At 37.7% G+C, this 14,889-nt stretch overlaps 3 protein-coding genes and 1 pseudogene across 4 annotated transcripts; 1 reads left to right on the top strand and 3 right to left on the bottom strand.

The window, feature by feature from the left end:
* Window positions 1–109: 109 nt before the first annotated feature.
* LOC114719250 (UPF0481 protein At3g47200-like) lies at window positions 110–1,818 on the bottom strand (annotated as a pseudogene).
* Window positions 1,819–4,322: 2,504 nt separating this feature from the next.
* Window positions 4,323–6,518, bottom strand: LOC114719226 (zingipain-2). 2 transcript variants are annotated; one of them, XM_028904692.1, is made up of 4 exons: window positions 5,961–6,518; window positions 5,540–5,775; window positions 5,296–5,433; window positions 4,323–4,983 (listed from the first exon to the last, which is right to left on the bottom strand). In XM_028904692.1, exons 1-4 carry the CDS (start codon window positions 6,391–6,393, stop codon window positions 4,705–4,707), a joined length of 1,086 nt encoding a protein of 361 aa, XP_028760525.1. In that variant the 5' UTR covers window positions 6,394–6,518; the 3' UTR covers window positions 4,323–4,704. The 2 variants fall into 2 exon arrangements, with proteins under 2 accessions (XP_028760525.1, XP_028760524.1); XM_028904691.1 differs by having other exon boundaries at window positions 5,296–5,436; window positions 5,961–6,516.
* A 479-nt stretch (window positions 6,519–6,997) lies between these two features.
* LOC114719225 (tRNA-dihydrouridine(16/17) synthase [NAD(P)(+)]-like) lies at window positions 6,998–9,485 on the top strand. Its single transcript, XM_028904690.1, has 3 exons — window positions 6,998–7,656; window positions 7,773–7,879; window positions 8,436–9,485. The coding sequence occupies exons 1-3, from the start codon at window positions 7,165–7,167 to the stop codon at window positions 9,169–9,171; spliced, it is 1,335 nt and encodes a 444-aa protein (XP_028760523.1). The 5' UTR covers window positions 6,998–7,164; the 3' UTR covers window positions 9,172–9,485.
* A 3,299-nt stretch (window positions 9,486–12,784) lies between these two features.
* LOC114719251 (protein IRX15-LIKE-like) lies at window positions 12,785–14,217 on the bottom strand. Its single transcript, XM_028904720.1, has one exon. The coding sequence runs from the start codon at window positions 14,019–14,021 to the stop codon at window positions 13,083–13,085; it is 939 nt and encodes a 312-aa protein (XP_028760553.1). The 5' UTR covers window positions 14,022–14,217; the 3' UTR covers window positions 12,785–13,082.
* Window positions 14,218–14,889: the final 672 nt, after the last annotated feature.

Genomic DNA, 14,889 nt, shown 5'->3' with positions numbered 1-14,889 from the left:
ACAAATTGAACCCCATAAGAATCACTGAAAAAGTCTATATTTTTACTAGACACCCGAAGAAAGAAAGAGAAAAAAGTGCAATTGCTCCCCTTATAATGTTTTACAGTGGAAGTAATCAAATAAATAATTCAACAATGTGATTTCAACCTCCCCGTATCCAATCAGGATTACACAAACACTCAAATTCCTGGTTGTTTAACTTGGTCTAAAAGAATGGCAAACCCAGACGATGCGTTGATGAAAGCGAATTGAAGGAAAATGACTAGCCGCCAGGTCTGTAATATGCGTATATGGTGTAATATGTTTGTGCAAAAGTCATGCGCAACAAAACCACGGCAGCAACCAAAGAAATAATGGCCCAAGGATTACTAAAGTAATTATGTTTTAAGCTAGCGCGCCAAGTATTCCATCTGTGATCGTAATACCGATTCACAGCCTCCGACAACGGCGAGAGGTAGCTGTTATTGATGTCAAACACAACTTCTTGGCACAATCGATTAAAAAGATCAGCAACTTCAGCGTCACTCCCAAGCCAATGCTCTATAATCCCACAGTAATGAAGATACCCCACATCCTCCGGAGAGTTAATCAGATTGTCCATGAAGACCGCATACGAGGTAATATCATTACTGCAATCTAGATGACTCTGCTCGAATGCAATAAGGTTTAAGAACAGAGACTTGGTGCCATCATGAATCATTAACCTGGGCATCCTCAGAATCCCATTCTTAAATTTTATATCCCAGAATCGATCAGTCTTCCTTTTCCTGAACTTGATTCCGGCCTCTTTAAGCTCCGTCACGCAATGTATAAATTGTTGTCGTCGTTTGTCAGCAACTCTATGAGAATGTGACCATCGTTTGATCCAAACTCTGGGTGATCTTTGAGGCCCGTACGCAATAGACTTCTCCGAAACACATCGAGACAGTGAAGACCATCCTGATCACCTAAAGGGTCAAATGGGGTGGTGCTTCGAAGAGACGATTCCAATTTGCTTATGTCACTTTTGGTCAAAGGTTCATCTGTTGGCATCAATGGGTCGAAGAATCTGAGTGCTAAATTCGCAACAAGCCCCTTCAAATTTGGGTCACCGATCTGAATCCCCAGAAGACGATCTAGCACGAACAACGGAAGCTGATTCTCCAGCATTATCATGTCTCTCTGAATCGAATGCATGGACCCACGCATCGCGAAAATGGGATCGTTTCTGGAATATCCTAGTGTCTTGAAACCCTCTGTGGCTCCCCTGAACAGCTCGAGCACGAAGCAACCATCAAGAGCCAACATTTCCACGAACTCGTTGCTGCTTAGACTGATGGGTCCTTCATAACAGGACCTTGCTCTTTCTTCAATCTCTTTCATGGAGTCAAGGTAGAGCTTTATGTCATGGTTGGTTCGCTTAAGAACGTGCTGAAGTGAACGCCATTTGTGACGATCCATTTGGCGAAGTCGTCTTTTGCCATGGTGATACGGACCCAATGACACGATCTGGGGTACAAAAGCCTTGTCGTCGCCCCCACTTTCTCGTAGGTAATGGGGAATTTTGTAGATTGAGATTTTAGACCATGAGCTTTCTGCGTCATCTTGACGAGCCTGATCGAGTTTTTCCTTTATGAAGATGACCCATTCAGAATCTGGTGATTTTTCCTCTTCAACGTCGATGGGAATTTGTAATGATTCTGAAGGTTTCTGCTCTGGGAACTCAATGGATCGGGTACCCGAAGTTGGAAAAGATGGGTTTCCGGGTCCTATAGTTTCTTTGAGCTTAAGGGTGATAAGGTACCAGCTCAAGAGATCTTTGTTGAATACGGCGACCATCTTTGTCAGCCAGTGGCTTCAAGGGCTTAGTTCACGTGATAAAAATGGAGGAGGAGGCTAACTTTATGTTGCCAAAAAGAGTTGGATATTTTATTAAGTAAAATTGTTTAATTGACCTGAACAAATTTTGCAGCATATATTCATACTTCTCCGGTTCTAAACGTAAAACTCTTACACATATTAGTATAAGACTTTTAAATTTAGGACTGGATGAGTATTTCATTAATGAAGTGAACAGCCTGCTGCCTCTATTATGGAATATAAATTGGCATCAGAGGATGATAATTAGCATCTTCAAGAAGCACACGACCAAATCACTTCCTAAGCAATTTTCTCATAAATTTTGGGGATTATGTTCACACTTTCTATTTTTCATACCACTCACATCATACTTACGTACCTGACATTTTCATATACATACAATTGACTTGATTATTGGCCTTTTTCTTGGAAACTTGGGGCATAAGCAATACAAGATTTTTATAGTCATTATCAGTACGTCAATGGTAGTGTAAAAAATTTATAACAAAGACATTAATGTGCATATGAAATATCAAATTTATGACAAAAATACTATTAAAAAAAAAGAAAAAATAGCAAATAAAGACCCTTAATATATGAAATTGCAATTTGGGGCTCTCAATTTGAAAAATGGCAAAACAAAGGCCCGGTTTCATATTTCAAATATGAAATCTTGATAAAATGTATGAAATGCCCTCAGTAAGTTGTGATTTGGTCTGCTAAAGTTATCATTCATTAAAGTGAACTTGTCATTTCTCATAGTCAACTTATCATTTGGCATATCCTTAGCCAAGTTGTTATTTGGTCTACTGAAGTTGTCATTCACTAAAATGAACTTGTCATTTTCCATAGTTAACTTGTTATTTGGCCAAGGAGCATTTCACCAAGACTTCACATTTGCAATATGGGACCGAATCTCTATTTACTATTTTTTAAGTTGAGGGTCCCAAATCGTAATTTTACATATTGGGAGGTTTTTATTTGCTATTTTTTCTTTAAAAAAAATGTGAAAATTAACCAATTTCTCAAATTTAAATTGAAAATAGAGGGTCAGCTGAAAAATAAAGAATTCTGCACATGCCAGGTCCCATTTATTAATAATTGAGGAAGGTGGGTGGATGAAGTGACGGGGAACGTGAAAGCAATTAACATTTAAAATTATATAATAATTCCAGCGTGTCTTCTTCGTTTAAAGGCTGAATTAACTTCAAATGACCATAATTAAATATTTAGTTTGTGATTACCCACGCTTGCAGGCGTGTGATGAGAAGAGGAAAGGAAACGTAACAGCACAATAGATACTTCGATTATAAATTTTACTATTTTAGATGTCCAATCTCTAAAAAGATGTGAACCGTTTGTTTGCTGCAACGGGAAGGGACTCCAAGTTCCACACTTTTCAGCTATATATAAACAAATTTCAACTTTCCAAAATAAAAGTATTACATAATAAGTTAGTTAAGCATACATCTAATTCATTAATCACCAAATAAACGTTTTCTTTGTTATGGTCAAATCCTTCTTTTCTTTTTTTTTCAAAAGCATCTAATAGTTAATACTTTAACATGCCTTAGCCAATTAGAAATTGTTTAGTATGCGTAATAAGATTATAAAATATAATTTTGAAAAAAAATGTTTTATTCTAATTTTAAAATTATAAAAAAAAAATCAAATACTTGACTATCCAACTAATGATTATAGAAACATCAAAGAAAGATACTCTTCCGGTCCTGAATATAGGACTCAATTCTTGAGTTGGTTTTGGTTTTAAATATAAGACTCATTTCTCATATTTATCATTTTTCTTTAAATTACCCCTATGGATACTCCCTCAGCCATAATCAAGTAGAAGAGGGAGAGAGGGTATTAATAAAGATGATTATGATATTTTAGGAAAAATGTGTCACTTTTCTTATAATTAACTAATTTACCTAACTTCCTTAATCTAATCAAATTAATTAAATGGGTCTTATATTAAAGACCGGAGGAGTATTACAGAGAGAAGCATAAAAAACTATTGTTGCTTCCAGCATGTCCGACGAGCCAATAGTCTCAACAGAATCAAGAAATAAATAAAAACTAATCATAGTGACATAAGCTACAGCATGTATTATTCATGCCTGTGTTGACTATAGCATTTTTGCTAATTAGCAAACTAAGTGTATGCATAAAACTTTATCCTTTCCATAACTAAGTAAACCTCATCCTCTTGGCCGAAGGAGGGGACAAAATTAGCTCTTACCATTAAAGTCCGTTTGGGCCTCTGGTCAATAAAATATCAGAGTCAACTAATGGAATCCCAATGACAGACCCTTGTCCTCTTTGCTTTGCTCCCTTACTTCAATGTGATTATTGAAAGATCACCTCAAGCCAATTATAATCCAATATTTGAGCTTTTGATCTAATGGATAAACAATTAGGAAAATAGCAGTTTGATACTTTCCTAGTTCTCTTTGCATCAATCATGTGCCTAGAGTCATTGATTTAGAAGAAAGTACAAATAGTATGTCAAACTTGCCACCTTGAAGAACAATTTGAGGTACAGAGTCCTAGGAAACCAATATGAATATGTAAGGACGTTGCTGTACATAGAGCTAACTAAGGATCTCAGAATAAACATTCAAACGAAGTAACATCCTCAAGCGGCAACCACAATAACAGACTTCCAGGTTTAGTCCTTATGTTCATGAATCTATATACAGTAACCATAATATCAATGAGCACACCTAAATTGTCCTTTAGTTAACTTAAAAGACTATCCCTGATACAGTGAGCAGAAGGTAGCATAAACATCAGTTTCTTGCACCTTTTAGTACTCATTCCTCTTCCATGTCCAAAAGGGATAATGCTGAAGCAGAATGCAAATCAAACACTGCTGATCTTCATTTCATTACTTCCGTAAGTTGAAATAGGATTTGCAGAATTAAGGCCGTTCTTAACAGGGTACAAGGCCTCCATTGCGATCCCACATTTGCCAGTAAAGGTGCTTCGGACATTACGTTCTATCTTCATATAACCATTCTCACCCCAGACAGTTCCCCAGGAGTTCCTCACCAGCCAATAATCCAGACCATTTTCAGTACCATATCCCACAATAACCACAGCATGGTTTATGTTTGTCCCACATTCACCAGTGAACACCCCCTGCATATAATAAAAACACATTGTTAGTCATCGCCCTCAAATCTTAGGCTTGTTGTTCAATAGTTCACTGTCTTCTCAGAGAATTCACCAGTGACATCATGTTAAGAGATTAGCAGAGATAAGATACTCCTATAATTCTATCCTATGTCCTAAGTAATAGGTAAAATCAGACAAGAAAGCCCTCCATTTTATCAATTATCTAGAGACATCGCATCAGTTTGCAGAAAGCACTGCTAAACTAATGATAAAGATTACATGTTCTTCTCTTTTTTAGTTTTACCAGATACTAGGAAGGTAATTTAGTAAGCTTACTGAGTGATAGAGCTGGAAATCCCGGCCAGTGGCTTCAATACCAACGCTAACAGGCTGATGAGCTACGGCTTTCTTCAACGCATCCTCATTAAACGGTGGAACGCGCTCGTACCCATCAATTTTCACCACTCTAGCATTCTTCTGCATCAGGACAATAAAACAAGCACCACCAAAATTAATCAGAGAACGAACCGAATCGACCATAATGATCGACACTTGCTCAATTCGACATACGAATACGGACCTTCATTGGATCGCATTTGCCATCAATGCCCAGGTATGGGTAGTCATCTTCTGAGTCGATGCCGCCATTTTTGACGATGAAGTCGAAGGCGTAGCGCACAAGACCTCCGTGGCAACCATTGTTGTGGGATTTATCGCAGTCCACAAGCTCTTGCTCTGACAAAGAGACCAGGTCGCCTGTGACAATCTTGTTGATCGCTTCCACTGTGGCCACTGTTGAGAACGCCCAACAACTTCCTGCTCACATCAAGGATCAGCGAAAATGTCAAACGGTCTGGGCTATATATATATTGGACCTCCTTAGCCCAAAAGTATGAAAATGTCCTCCAAAATTGACCAACGGGATCATCTCAGATTATTTTATTAATCTAACAGATTGCTGGTAAAGAAAAGAAAAGAAAAGGGTCTGAGATAGAACTGACCACAAGATCCCTGGTCTTTGATTGGAGTAAGGGCAGCTTTCAACCTCCAATCTACATGTGACGGCAACTTATCACCGTCGTTTAAAGCATAACGACGAGAGGCACTGTTGGCCTTGACGACCCTGCGCTTAGGGTCGCTTACAGTGCCCAGGTACATGGTTGCATATTCGTGGTTCGTCAAATCAGCAAAACCATTCAACCCAAGTTTATAGGTGTGGTTTTGAGAGTTATGGTCATCTATATATTTGAGATTGTCCTTGAAAATCTTGAACCTCCTAAGCTTCTCTCCCAATCCATTACTGTTTGATGCTTTTCTGTGTTTCACTAGCCACTCCTCGTATATGCTCATGACTTCCTTGTCGCTTCTGGTGGCCAAAGATGAAGTGAATAGAAGGAACGAGAAGAAGGTGAGTATGGGCATGGCAGGATCCATGGTTGGTAATGGAATGTGGAAGAAGAGTGAAAGAGTATCAACGAAAGCTTCAAGAGAAAGGGTCTGATCAGAAGAGAAGGCTTTGTCGCTGAAGAGGGCTGGTCAGTGAGGATAAGCGGAGGAGAAAGTTAGTTAATAGGGGACTCATCACTGGTGGGTTTGACAATTTGGAAGATATCACCACTCGTAGGACAAGGTAGAACGGTCAAAACATTTCTTCCAAGAAATTTAATTCATCATGAAGAATCGATTGTTTTTTAATCATTTCCCAGTTTCTCTCCGAAAGCTTTTTGATTTCCATGAGCAGCTCGAAATCATTAACTTTTTACAGTGCATTGAATAGATTTTTAATTATTAATATACATATATTACTATAACATAAGAAATTCTGAGTGAGGTTGGAATTGATTAAAAAAAACAAAACAGGGAGAGATCAGCTCATTTAACATGTGAGACTTCTCACTTTTTTTTTGTTTTTTTTTTAATCTTATGAAATTTACTTGCCATCCTACCCGAGCAGACTGCAGAGCCATTAACTTGGACGACTGGGCTTGTTTGTCACTAGCCTATAACCATTCAGAGGAAGAAACGGCATGCCGTTTAGTGAATGAGCTTCCAGTCGTTTTATCAAGGGAAGGATTTCCTAAACCCCACTTTATCGGAGACGTAGCGTCATCGTAGTCTCCTGCTCAAGACCTTCAAAGAAAACTACCTACGGTAATACTCGTCCTTGGCGGCGATGGGTTGCTTGGGGATGCCCATCGTGTGCCCATGAATTTCAAACCCCTCCCTGTTCCCCTGTTCTCTCTTCACTGTTTTCATCGTCTCAATAGGTATTTCTCTGCAGCAACCCCTCCTCTAATGGATTTTCCTCTTGCCAAAACCCCAACTCAGATCCCAACTGATTCTCCCTATTCAAATCTCGCCGAAGAACCTGACAATCTTATTGGCTCTGATCATAATCAAGACGAAACTCGACAAGAGCCAGAATGTCCACTTTATGCGCCAGATATGGGGACTTCTTGCTTGGATTCTTCGGCGAGGTGCTTGACAGGTGTTTCTCGGGTCGAACGCGCCTGGGCTTATTGGACTAAGTTGGGTCGACCCAAGTACTTAGTCGCCCCGATGGTTGATAATTCGGAACTACCCTTTCGAATGCTCTGCCGCAAATATGGTGCCCAGGCTGCGTATACTCCTATGTTGCACTCTCGCATTTTTACCGAGACCGAAAAGTACAGGAAAGAAGAATTCACCACTTGCAAGGTAATTTGATATTCATCTGACTGCTTATGTCAAAGGACTTGCTTGATGTTCCGTCTGGCTACGCGATTTATTTGCATTACTTTTTTTTTTTTTTCATAATATGGGGGTAACTGCAGGAGGATCGACCATTGTTTGTCCAATTTTGTGCGAATGACCCTGATACATTGCTGGACGCCGCGAGGAGGGTTGAAGCGGATTGCGACTATGTTGATATCAATCTAGGGTAAGTGATCTTTTGCGTACTATTTACTCAAAAATCTACTTTGTGGTTATTGTATTTATTATTCATTCCACTGTTCAGCCAGAGTACATATGGTTCCACAATGAGCTGTTTCTCATTGAAGTTACTTGGTAGGACCGTAGCATGGGAAATGGAAATAAAGGGGAGTCTGCTAAAGCTGAAAAATAGGCCTAGACATGCTTGAAATCTAACGCTTCGTGTTTTGACTCCTTTCAATTCGTAATCCAAAAGATGGGTTAGGTTTATGTCTCTGATCCGAGGAATTAGCCCTTCCAAAGGTTTTGCACGAGTAAAATCAACAGTTATCAGCAGCATTATTTGCTTGCACTCTCCCAATTTCAGTAACATAAAGTTAATGATGTCTGAAATATTAATGAGAGAATACAGAGAAGTACCTAACCTGGTGCCTGTATTGAGATGATCAGTTTGATTTGCTTAGACTGAGATAACAGTATCCATTTTGTATTTTATGTATCCTATATGGTGTATGCTTTGACTTTCCTAATCAAACTTTTGGTGGAATTATGCGGTTCTGTAGGTGTCCTCAGCGCATTGCTAGACGAGGAAATTATGGTGCCTTCCTAATGGATAACCTTCCTCTTGTAAAATCTCTAGTGGAAAAATTGGCTCTCGACCTCCAAGTACCTGTATCATGCAAAATTAGAATCTTTCCAAACTTGGAAGATACATTAAATTATGCTAGGATGCTAGAGGAGGCTGGTTGTTCGCTTTTAGCTGTCCATGGCAGGACAAGGGATGAAAAAGATGGAAAAAAGTTCCGAGCTGACTGGGAAGCCATCAAGGCTGTGAAGAATGCTGTTAAAATTCCAGTCCTTGCCAATGGGAACATCAGGCACATGGACGATGTTCGTGACTGCTTGGAAGAGACAGGAGTTGAAGGGGTGATGTCAGCTGAGACTCTGCTTGAAAATCCAGCCCTCTTTGCTGGATTTCAAACTGCTGAATGGGTGACGGGGAGTGAAGTGGCCAGTGTGGATGGAAATCTGGACCAGGCAGATTTGCTTGTAGAGTATCTAAAGCTTTGTGAAAAGTACCCTGTTCCATGGAGAATGATCCGTTCTCATGTTCATAAATTGTTGGGAGACTGGTTCAGCCTTCAGCCTCACATTAGAGAGGATCTTAACCAGCAGTCTAGACTGACTTTTGAGTTTCTTTATGACATGGTCGATCGGCTTAGGGACACAGGTACGAGAATTCCACTTTATCTCAAAGATAAAGAAACGAGTTCAGCAGTAAATGGCCAAACATACTGATACGGCCGAAGGCCAACAAGCGGCTCAGATTTAAATTAGAGCCCCATAGTTTTTACTCGTTATGCGGGAAGATTACTCATTCTCTTCAGATGCAGTTTTGTAGCGTTAACAAATCACGTTGTTTCAAAATAGGAATTTTTCCATGTTGTAATTGACTTCATTCTTAAGTTATTTGACAGTGTTGTACCCGTAATAGCGTCAAGACACCGGTTTTTGTACTGAGCTAACGCATGTGATTGGCCAAGTCTAAGTTGGTTAAGATTTCTCTCTCTGCTTTTAGATGATTAATTGTTGAATTGGGATTTTGTTGGTTATGATTCTGGATTTGGCGAGAGCTGCAGCTTAGCGACTAGCGTATAACAAAAGGGAGTCGAATGGTTTCTGGTAGGATGCTGTGCAGTGTTACATGTCATACATAGCAGAAAAAACGTCTCTCTACTATTATACATGTTACTGACACTAATATTAGGCACTGGTATATCCACTCATGTAGAAGTTCTTTTTTAATGATTTTGATCATGTTTTCTGAGGTAATGATAACAAGGGGAAAAATCATTGAAGAAAACAACGTTTGCTTCAAATTTAAATTACACCTTGTCTTGATTGCAAAATGTATATGTCCTTGATTTTGTCCTTCGGGTGCCAAACAAATTAGCTTACTATGGTAAGCAATACCGATGTGCAAATCTGAGAAAAATAAACACCATTTTTCCTGCTCTTTATTGTGTCTTATTCCTTACTCTTGGGATCATCATAAATCGTATATATCTTGGATCCAGCTTCTCTCCGTTGCTTTTCTGTCCGTGACTTTACTGTTCGCTGCTCCTCCGCTACCCTGAAAATTACGACGGATGCAATGAAGGGCGGGCCGAAGGACTGGAGTAGAGAGGAGAGGCACTGAGAATATATATAATTTATTAATTATTAATAAATTTAAAAAATCCCAAAAAATAGAAAAATAAAAAGGCAAATTAACTGGGTGAAAAAATTGGGTTAAACAGCATCTAGCACCAAGTATTTTTATTGACTGCATCTAAAAAAATAATTTAATGTCTTGAATTTACTAAAAAAATATTTGCGGATACTAAAAATCATTTTAGGATATTAGGTATTATTAGAAAAAAAATATAAGGTAATGAATGGGTCAAAAAATTACATTAGGATGTTCAAAGCTATTAGAAAAAATATCCTAAAATAATTTTTATTACAATTTTAATCTTAAAATATTTTCTGAGTAGTAATGAGCACCATAAACTTGTGAGTGTTTCTTAGAAAATACTTTAGTGTATTGAATGCATTAAAAATTATTTTATGGTATTAAGAATTACTTTAAGATATTGGTCATTGAAAAAATAGTTTAGAATAAAATGCATTCAAAATTAGATTAGGATATTCAATGATGTTAAAAAACGCTTCAAAGTACTACTAAGAAAATATTTTTAAAAAACAAAATTGCTCTAAGAATCCGTATAAGATATGGGGTGTTATTAAAAAAATACTTTAAGGTAAGGTACTTGATCTGTCAAAAGTTACTTTATGATATTTAGTGCTATTGAAAAAATATTTAGTGTTAGATTTTATTTAACCCAACCTGTTTACCTAGTTAATTTGTTTTTAATAAATTATTTATATTATCAGAGCCATCCCTCCTCTCTGCTTCAGTCCTTTGGCGATCCCTTAACTACGTACGTCGTCGTTTTTAGGGCAGCGGACAGAGAAGCAGCATAGAGAAGCTGGACCTTATATTTTATCGTGATAATATTTACATCAAGTTTCTTATATAAATTGTGTCAAGTTTTTTAATCACGCATGACAATATGTCTTATTTTTAAAATATTATTCTTTTGATCTTTAATATAAGACCTATTTAACTAATTTAATTAGATTAAAAAGATTAAGTAAGTTAGTTAATTATAAAAAATATGATATATTTTTCCTAAAACACCATAGTCATCTTTCTTAATATCCTCTGTCCGTCTTCTACTTGATTATGTTTAATGGAATATCCATAGAGGTAATTTAAAAAAATTAATAAATATGAGAAATAAGTCTTATATTTAGGATTAAAATCAACTTAACAATTAATTCCTATATTAAGGACTAAAGAAGTAACATTTAATTATAAATTCTCATGAAATAAAAAAAAACACATGGCCATGTATTATTGAAAAAATTGGCCTAATAAATATAAGAAACTTCACCTGATTATAAATTCTCATCAACGTTGCCATATTTTCTACTCTACTAATCATCATTATCTCTTTCTTTTTTTCCCGTCAAGCACTCACTCTTGTTACTTCATCCGTTTCTTTTCGATTGTTGCTTTAAGTTATTTTTATTTATCTATCATTTTAAAAGTCTAAAACATTATTAATTACTATTTTTAATCATATTTTATTTTTACTAACTTCAATTCTAGGGTAAGTGAGATAATCAAGGGGAAAATAGATAAAGTAAATTAATGACATATTTAAAAATTTTAAGAGAAACTTTGACATTAATTATTGATCGATCACATGTATTTTTTTATTAAAAATAATTTTATCTGAGACAAAGTCAGATTTTGACATTAATTATATTTCTTCATTTGGGCGCTAAAACTTTCGATTAAAAATAAAAAAGAATGAAGTGATTAAAAAAAAAAAACAGAGAGTAAAAACTAAGGCTAATGACAGGCAAGGCGACAAAGCTTCTAGGAGCAACTTTGAGAGAAATAACTTGGCTTCTCCAAACCTTCTTCTGTTTTCGTCCCCCGGGGTCGAGGGATGACTGGCCACAGCGAAGGTTACACTTGGTAGCATACCAACAACGAGAAAAAAAGTATATTATCGAAGACCAAACAAATCTATATCATATTTATCATTCTTTTGTTGTTCTTACACAAAAATATTTTTAATTAATTTTTTTGAATTAAAATACAACAACCATTTCTCATCGGCTAGGTTCACTTCTTTTTTTCCCCCTTTTTGCCTTTTCATCCAATGCGTAATTGATGTCTTCTGAATAATCCGAGTTTTTGCATTGGCTTATTCATTTAATCAATTGGTAAGTTCACTTATGACTTAACCAACCATAGTGACGTAAAACTCAAGAAGCTTAGCTATTGCACCTAATCCTTGGCTGGGCTTTGAGAAGCCAACGTGACTACTGGTGCTGCTCAAAATCTCAATTCTTACCAATGGGATTGGGTCTAACGGAAAAGACTAGTCCCTCATAATATGGTGAATCAAAATTCGAATCTTGATTAAAAGAGGTACTCACATTTATTGCCTGATAGTGCCTCAAATAAGATTGTCTCCAATAAGAGGATACCTATACTTCAACAAAAAAATCTGAATTCTTACAATCTTCTTATCCCCACGTAGGCACTGCAAGTCTGCAATTGCTTATTAACGGTTGATCATAAAAATGCTGAATATTGACTCCTTTCCCTCTTATTCCTCAATGTAAATTAAGAACCAGTTTTGATGCTCATAAATTATGGAAGAAAATCCTATTTTAGTTTCCTATATACTCAAATATATATAGGATTTCAAATTTCAATTGTTATCTTTACTTGGATTTCACTTAATGAGTAAAATTAAACGATTGTGATGTGATGTGGGGGGACAAATTTAAAAGTGCAAACAGCAAATACACAATCTTTCTCTAAATTAAAAGCAACATTCTCAACTGAAATTTGAATGGTTGGATTCTTTGAAGAGATTACAATTTGCAGTGGAAGAAAAGGGAATGGAAGGAGGAGGAGAAAAAAAGAATTATTTTTTACAAGCCCCAAGCAATATTTGAACAAAATGAAGCAGCAACCAAAAGGATCATGATAAATACCCAGATTGACCTGTTTGTGACTAGGAGGACTAACTGAGTAACTTTATAGTAATAAGAGTCTTGACGGCAAACACTTGAAAAGATTAAGAAGACGAAGAAGATGACGAAGACTGGTTCTTACAGTACTGAACACTGTTCTCATCCATCCTCTCCAGCACGTAATGCCCCAGAGTCTCACTTTCCTCCACCAAATTCTGCTTACACAGAAACTCATTCCCATACAGCTTCTCCACTTCTCCACCAAAGTCATGCACAAATACGTGCGTCTTCGGATTCCCGCCTTTCTTGCTTCTGGCCAGCACTCCGGCGGTGAATATTGCCGCCATCCTTCCCGGCGCTTCGGGCCAATCCCCGCGTGGCCCGTCCACCAGTATCACGTCCCAGCTCAACTCGTACACATGGTTCGGAAGGTCATTGAGTCCCAGCTTACATTCTGAGAACAGCAAGTTCTGTACTGGCTTACACTCCTTTGTCACCTGCTCTTTCGTTGAAACTAGAAGCTCCTTCATTTCACTCCTTTTGGTTGTGTACTGCACATCGTAGGCATCAATTTCAGGGTACAATTCTTCGTAGTACGCTGCGTAGTAGCGGTTTTCATCGATGAACACCGTTCTTCCATTGTGATTCAGGGCTTTCCACAGGAGGGTCTCGTGTGTGAGGCCGAAGATGAGGAGGTTGCAAGGGGAAGAGCATTTTCGAAGCACATCGGAGATGGGCTTGAGGTCTGAGTGTGGCATATGGAATGTGTCATTGGACTTCGAAGCATAATGCAGAAGTGTGTTTATCACGGTGACTGGTAACCCAGAACCAGGGGTTGGAGAAGAAGAGGATGAAGAAACTATGGAGATTTTGGATACCTTGGTGATCGAAGAAGATGATTCTCGGGTGTAAATTAGCGTACCCAGGAATGCTAGGGTGAAGAAGGAGACAAAAGCCAGAAGCCATATCCGATTGGAGCTTCCTTGTTTTTGGATATAAGGGTGAAGGAGGATGAGTTTAGTGTAATTGTTGGTGTTCTTCATTTTTGTTCTCTGAGAGTCTCTGAGCCCTGAGAGAATTGTGGGAGAATGGTTTGATTATAAAGAAGGGTTAAAGCAATGGTGAAGGGAAGATTGAGAGTGACCTGACGACATTTTATTACAAAGACCCTCCGTCAAGAAGATCCCTGAACCGAAAACAATGGTAAAAAGAGAGAGAGAAATGAAGCGATCAGGTCTAAATTACTTTTGGCATAACTTGTCTTCATCAGATTCAGATGGGGTTGGTTATATCTACAGTAGTTTATTTCCCAATGTGGACTGTTCAATCGATGAGCGGTTGGTTTATTGCTGAACCCAAAAAAACACAATAGACGAGAGAATTAAGCAGTGTTAGGGAGTGGTTGGACCTGAGATGAGAGGGATGGAACAGGCAGAAGTAGCAGCGACCCAATAACTAATTACAAGCCACAGGTCGCTTTTCCTTCTTGATTTGAGCTTTATTTCCTACGAAACCTCTCATTCTCTCTCTATTATTGCAGAAATTTTCAAAACAATTGGCTGCTTTGAAGGAGACAAATCACCTGCCACCGGTGAGTGAGTGCTCTTTGAATTAGTGCATGTGATAATTGTTTAATTTATATAATCGCCAGTGGATAATATGTATGTTTATATACACACACACATACACACGGGGGGGACCTGGAAGAAATTAAAAAGGCATATTTGTAAGGTAGAAGCAAGTTTTCAAGCTGGTAGTTCATACCCAGTGGGTAGAATTGATACAGAAAAACACAAGCCTGTACCTTCCTTTGTATTCAAATCAGCAACTACTACTGCTTGTGACCTCAAATGTGAAACATCCTGAGATTAAGTTTCTTAGCCTCACATGTCTTTTCTAATGTTTTGGTCA

This window comes from Neltuma alba, unplaced genomic scaffold (assembly GCF_004799145.2).
Source record: "Neltuma alba isolate B1F8T4 unplaced genomic scaffold, ASM479914v2 tig00011899_pilon, whole genome shotgun sequence".
In the NCBI taxonomy this organism is placed as follows: domain Eukaryota; kingdom Viridiplantae; phylum Streptophyta; class Magnoliopsida; order Fabales; family Fabaceae; genus Neltuma; species Neltuma alba.
The sequence above is the reverse complement of the archived record's forward strand: the minus strand, read 5'-3'. Positions and strand labels throughout refer to the sequence as shown.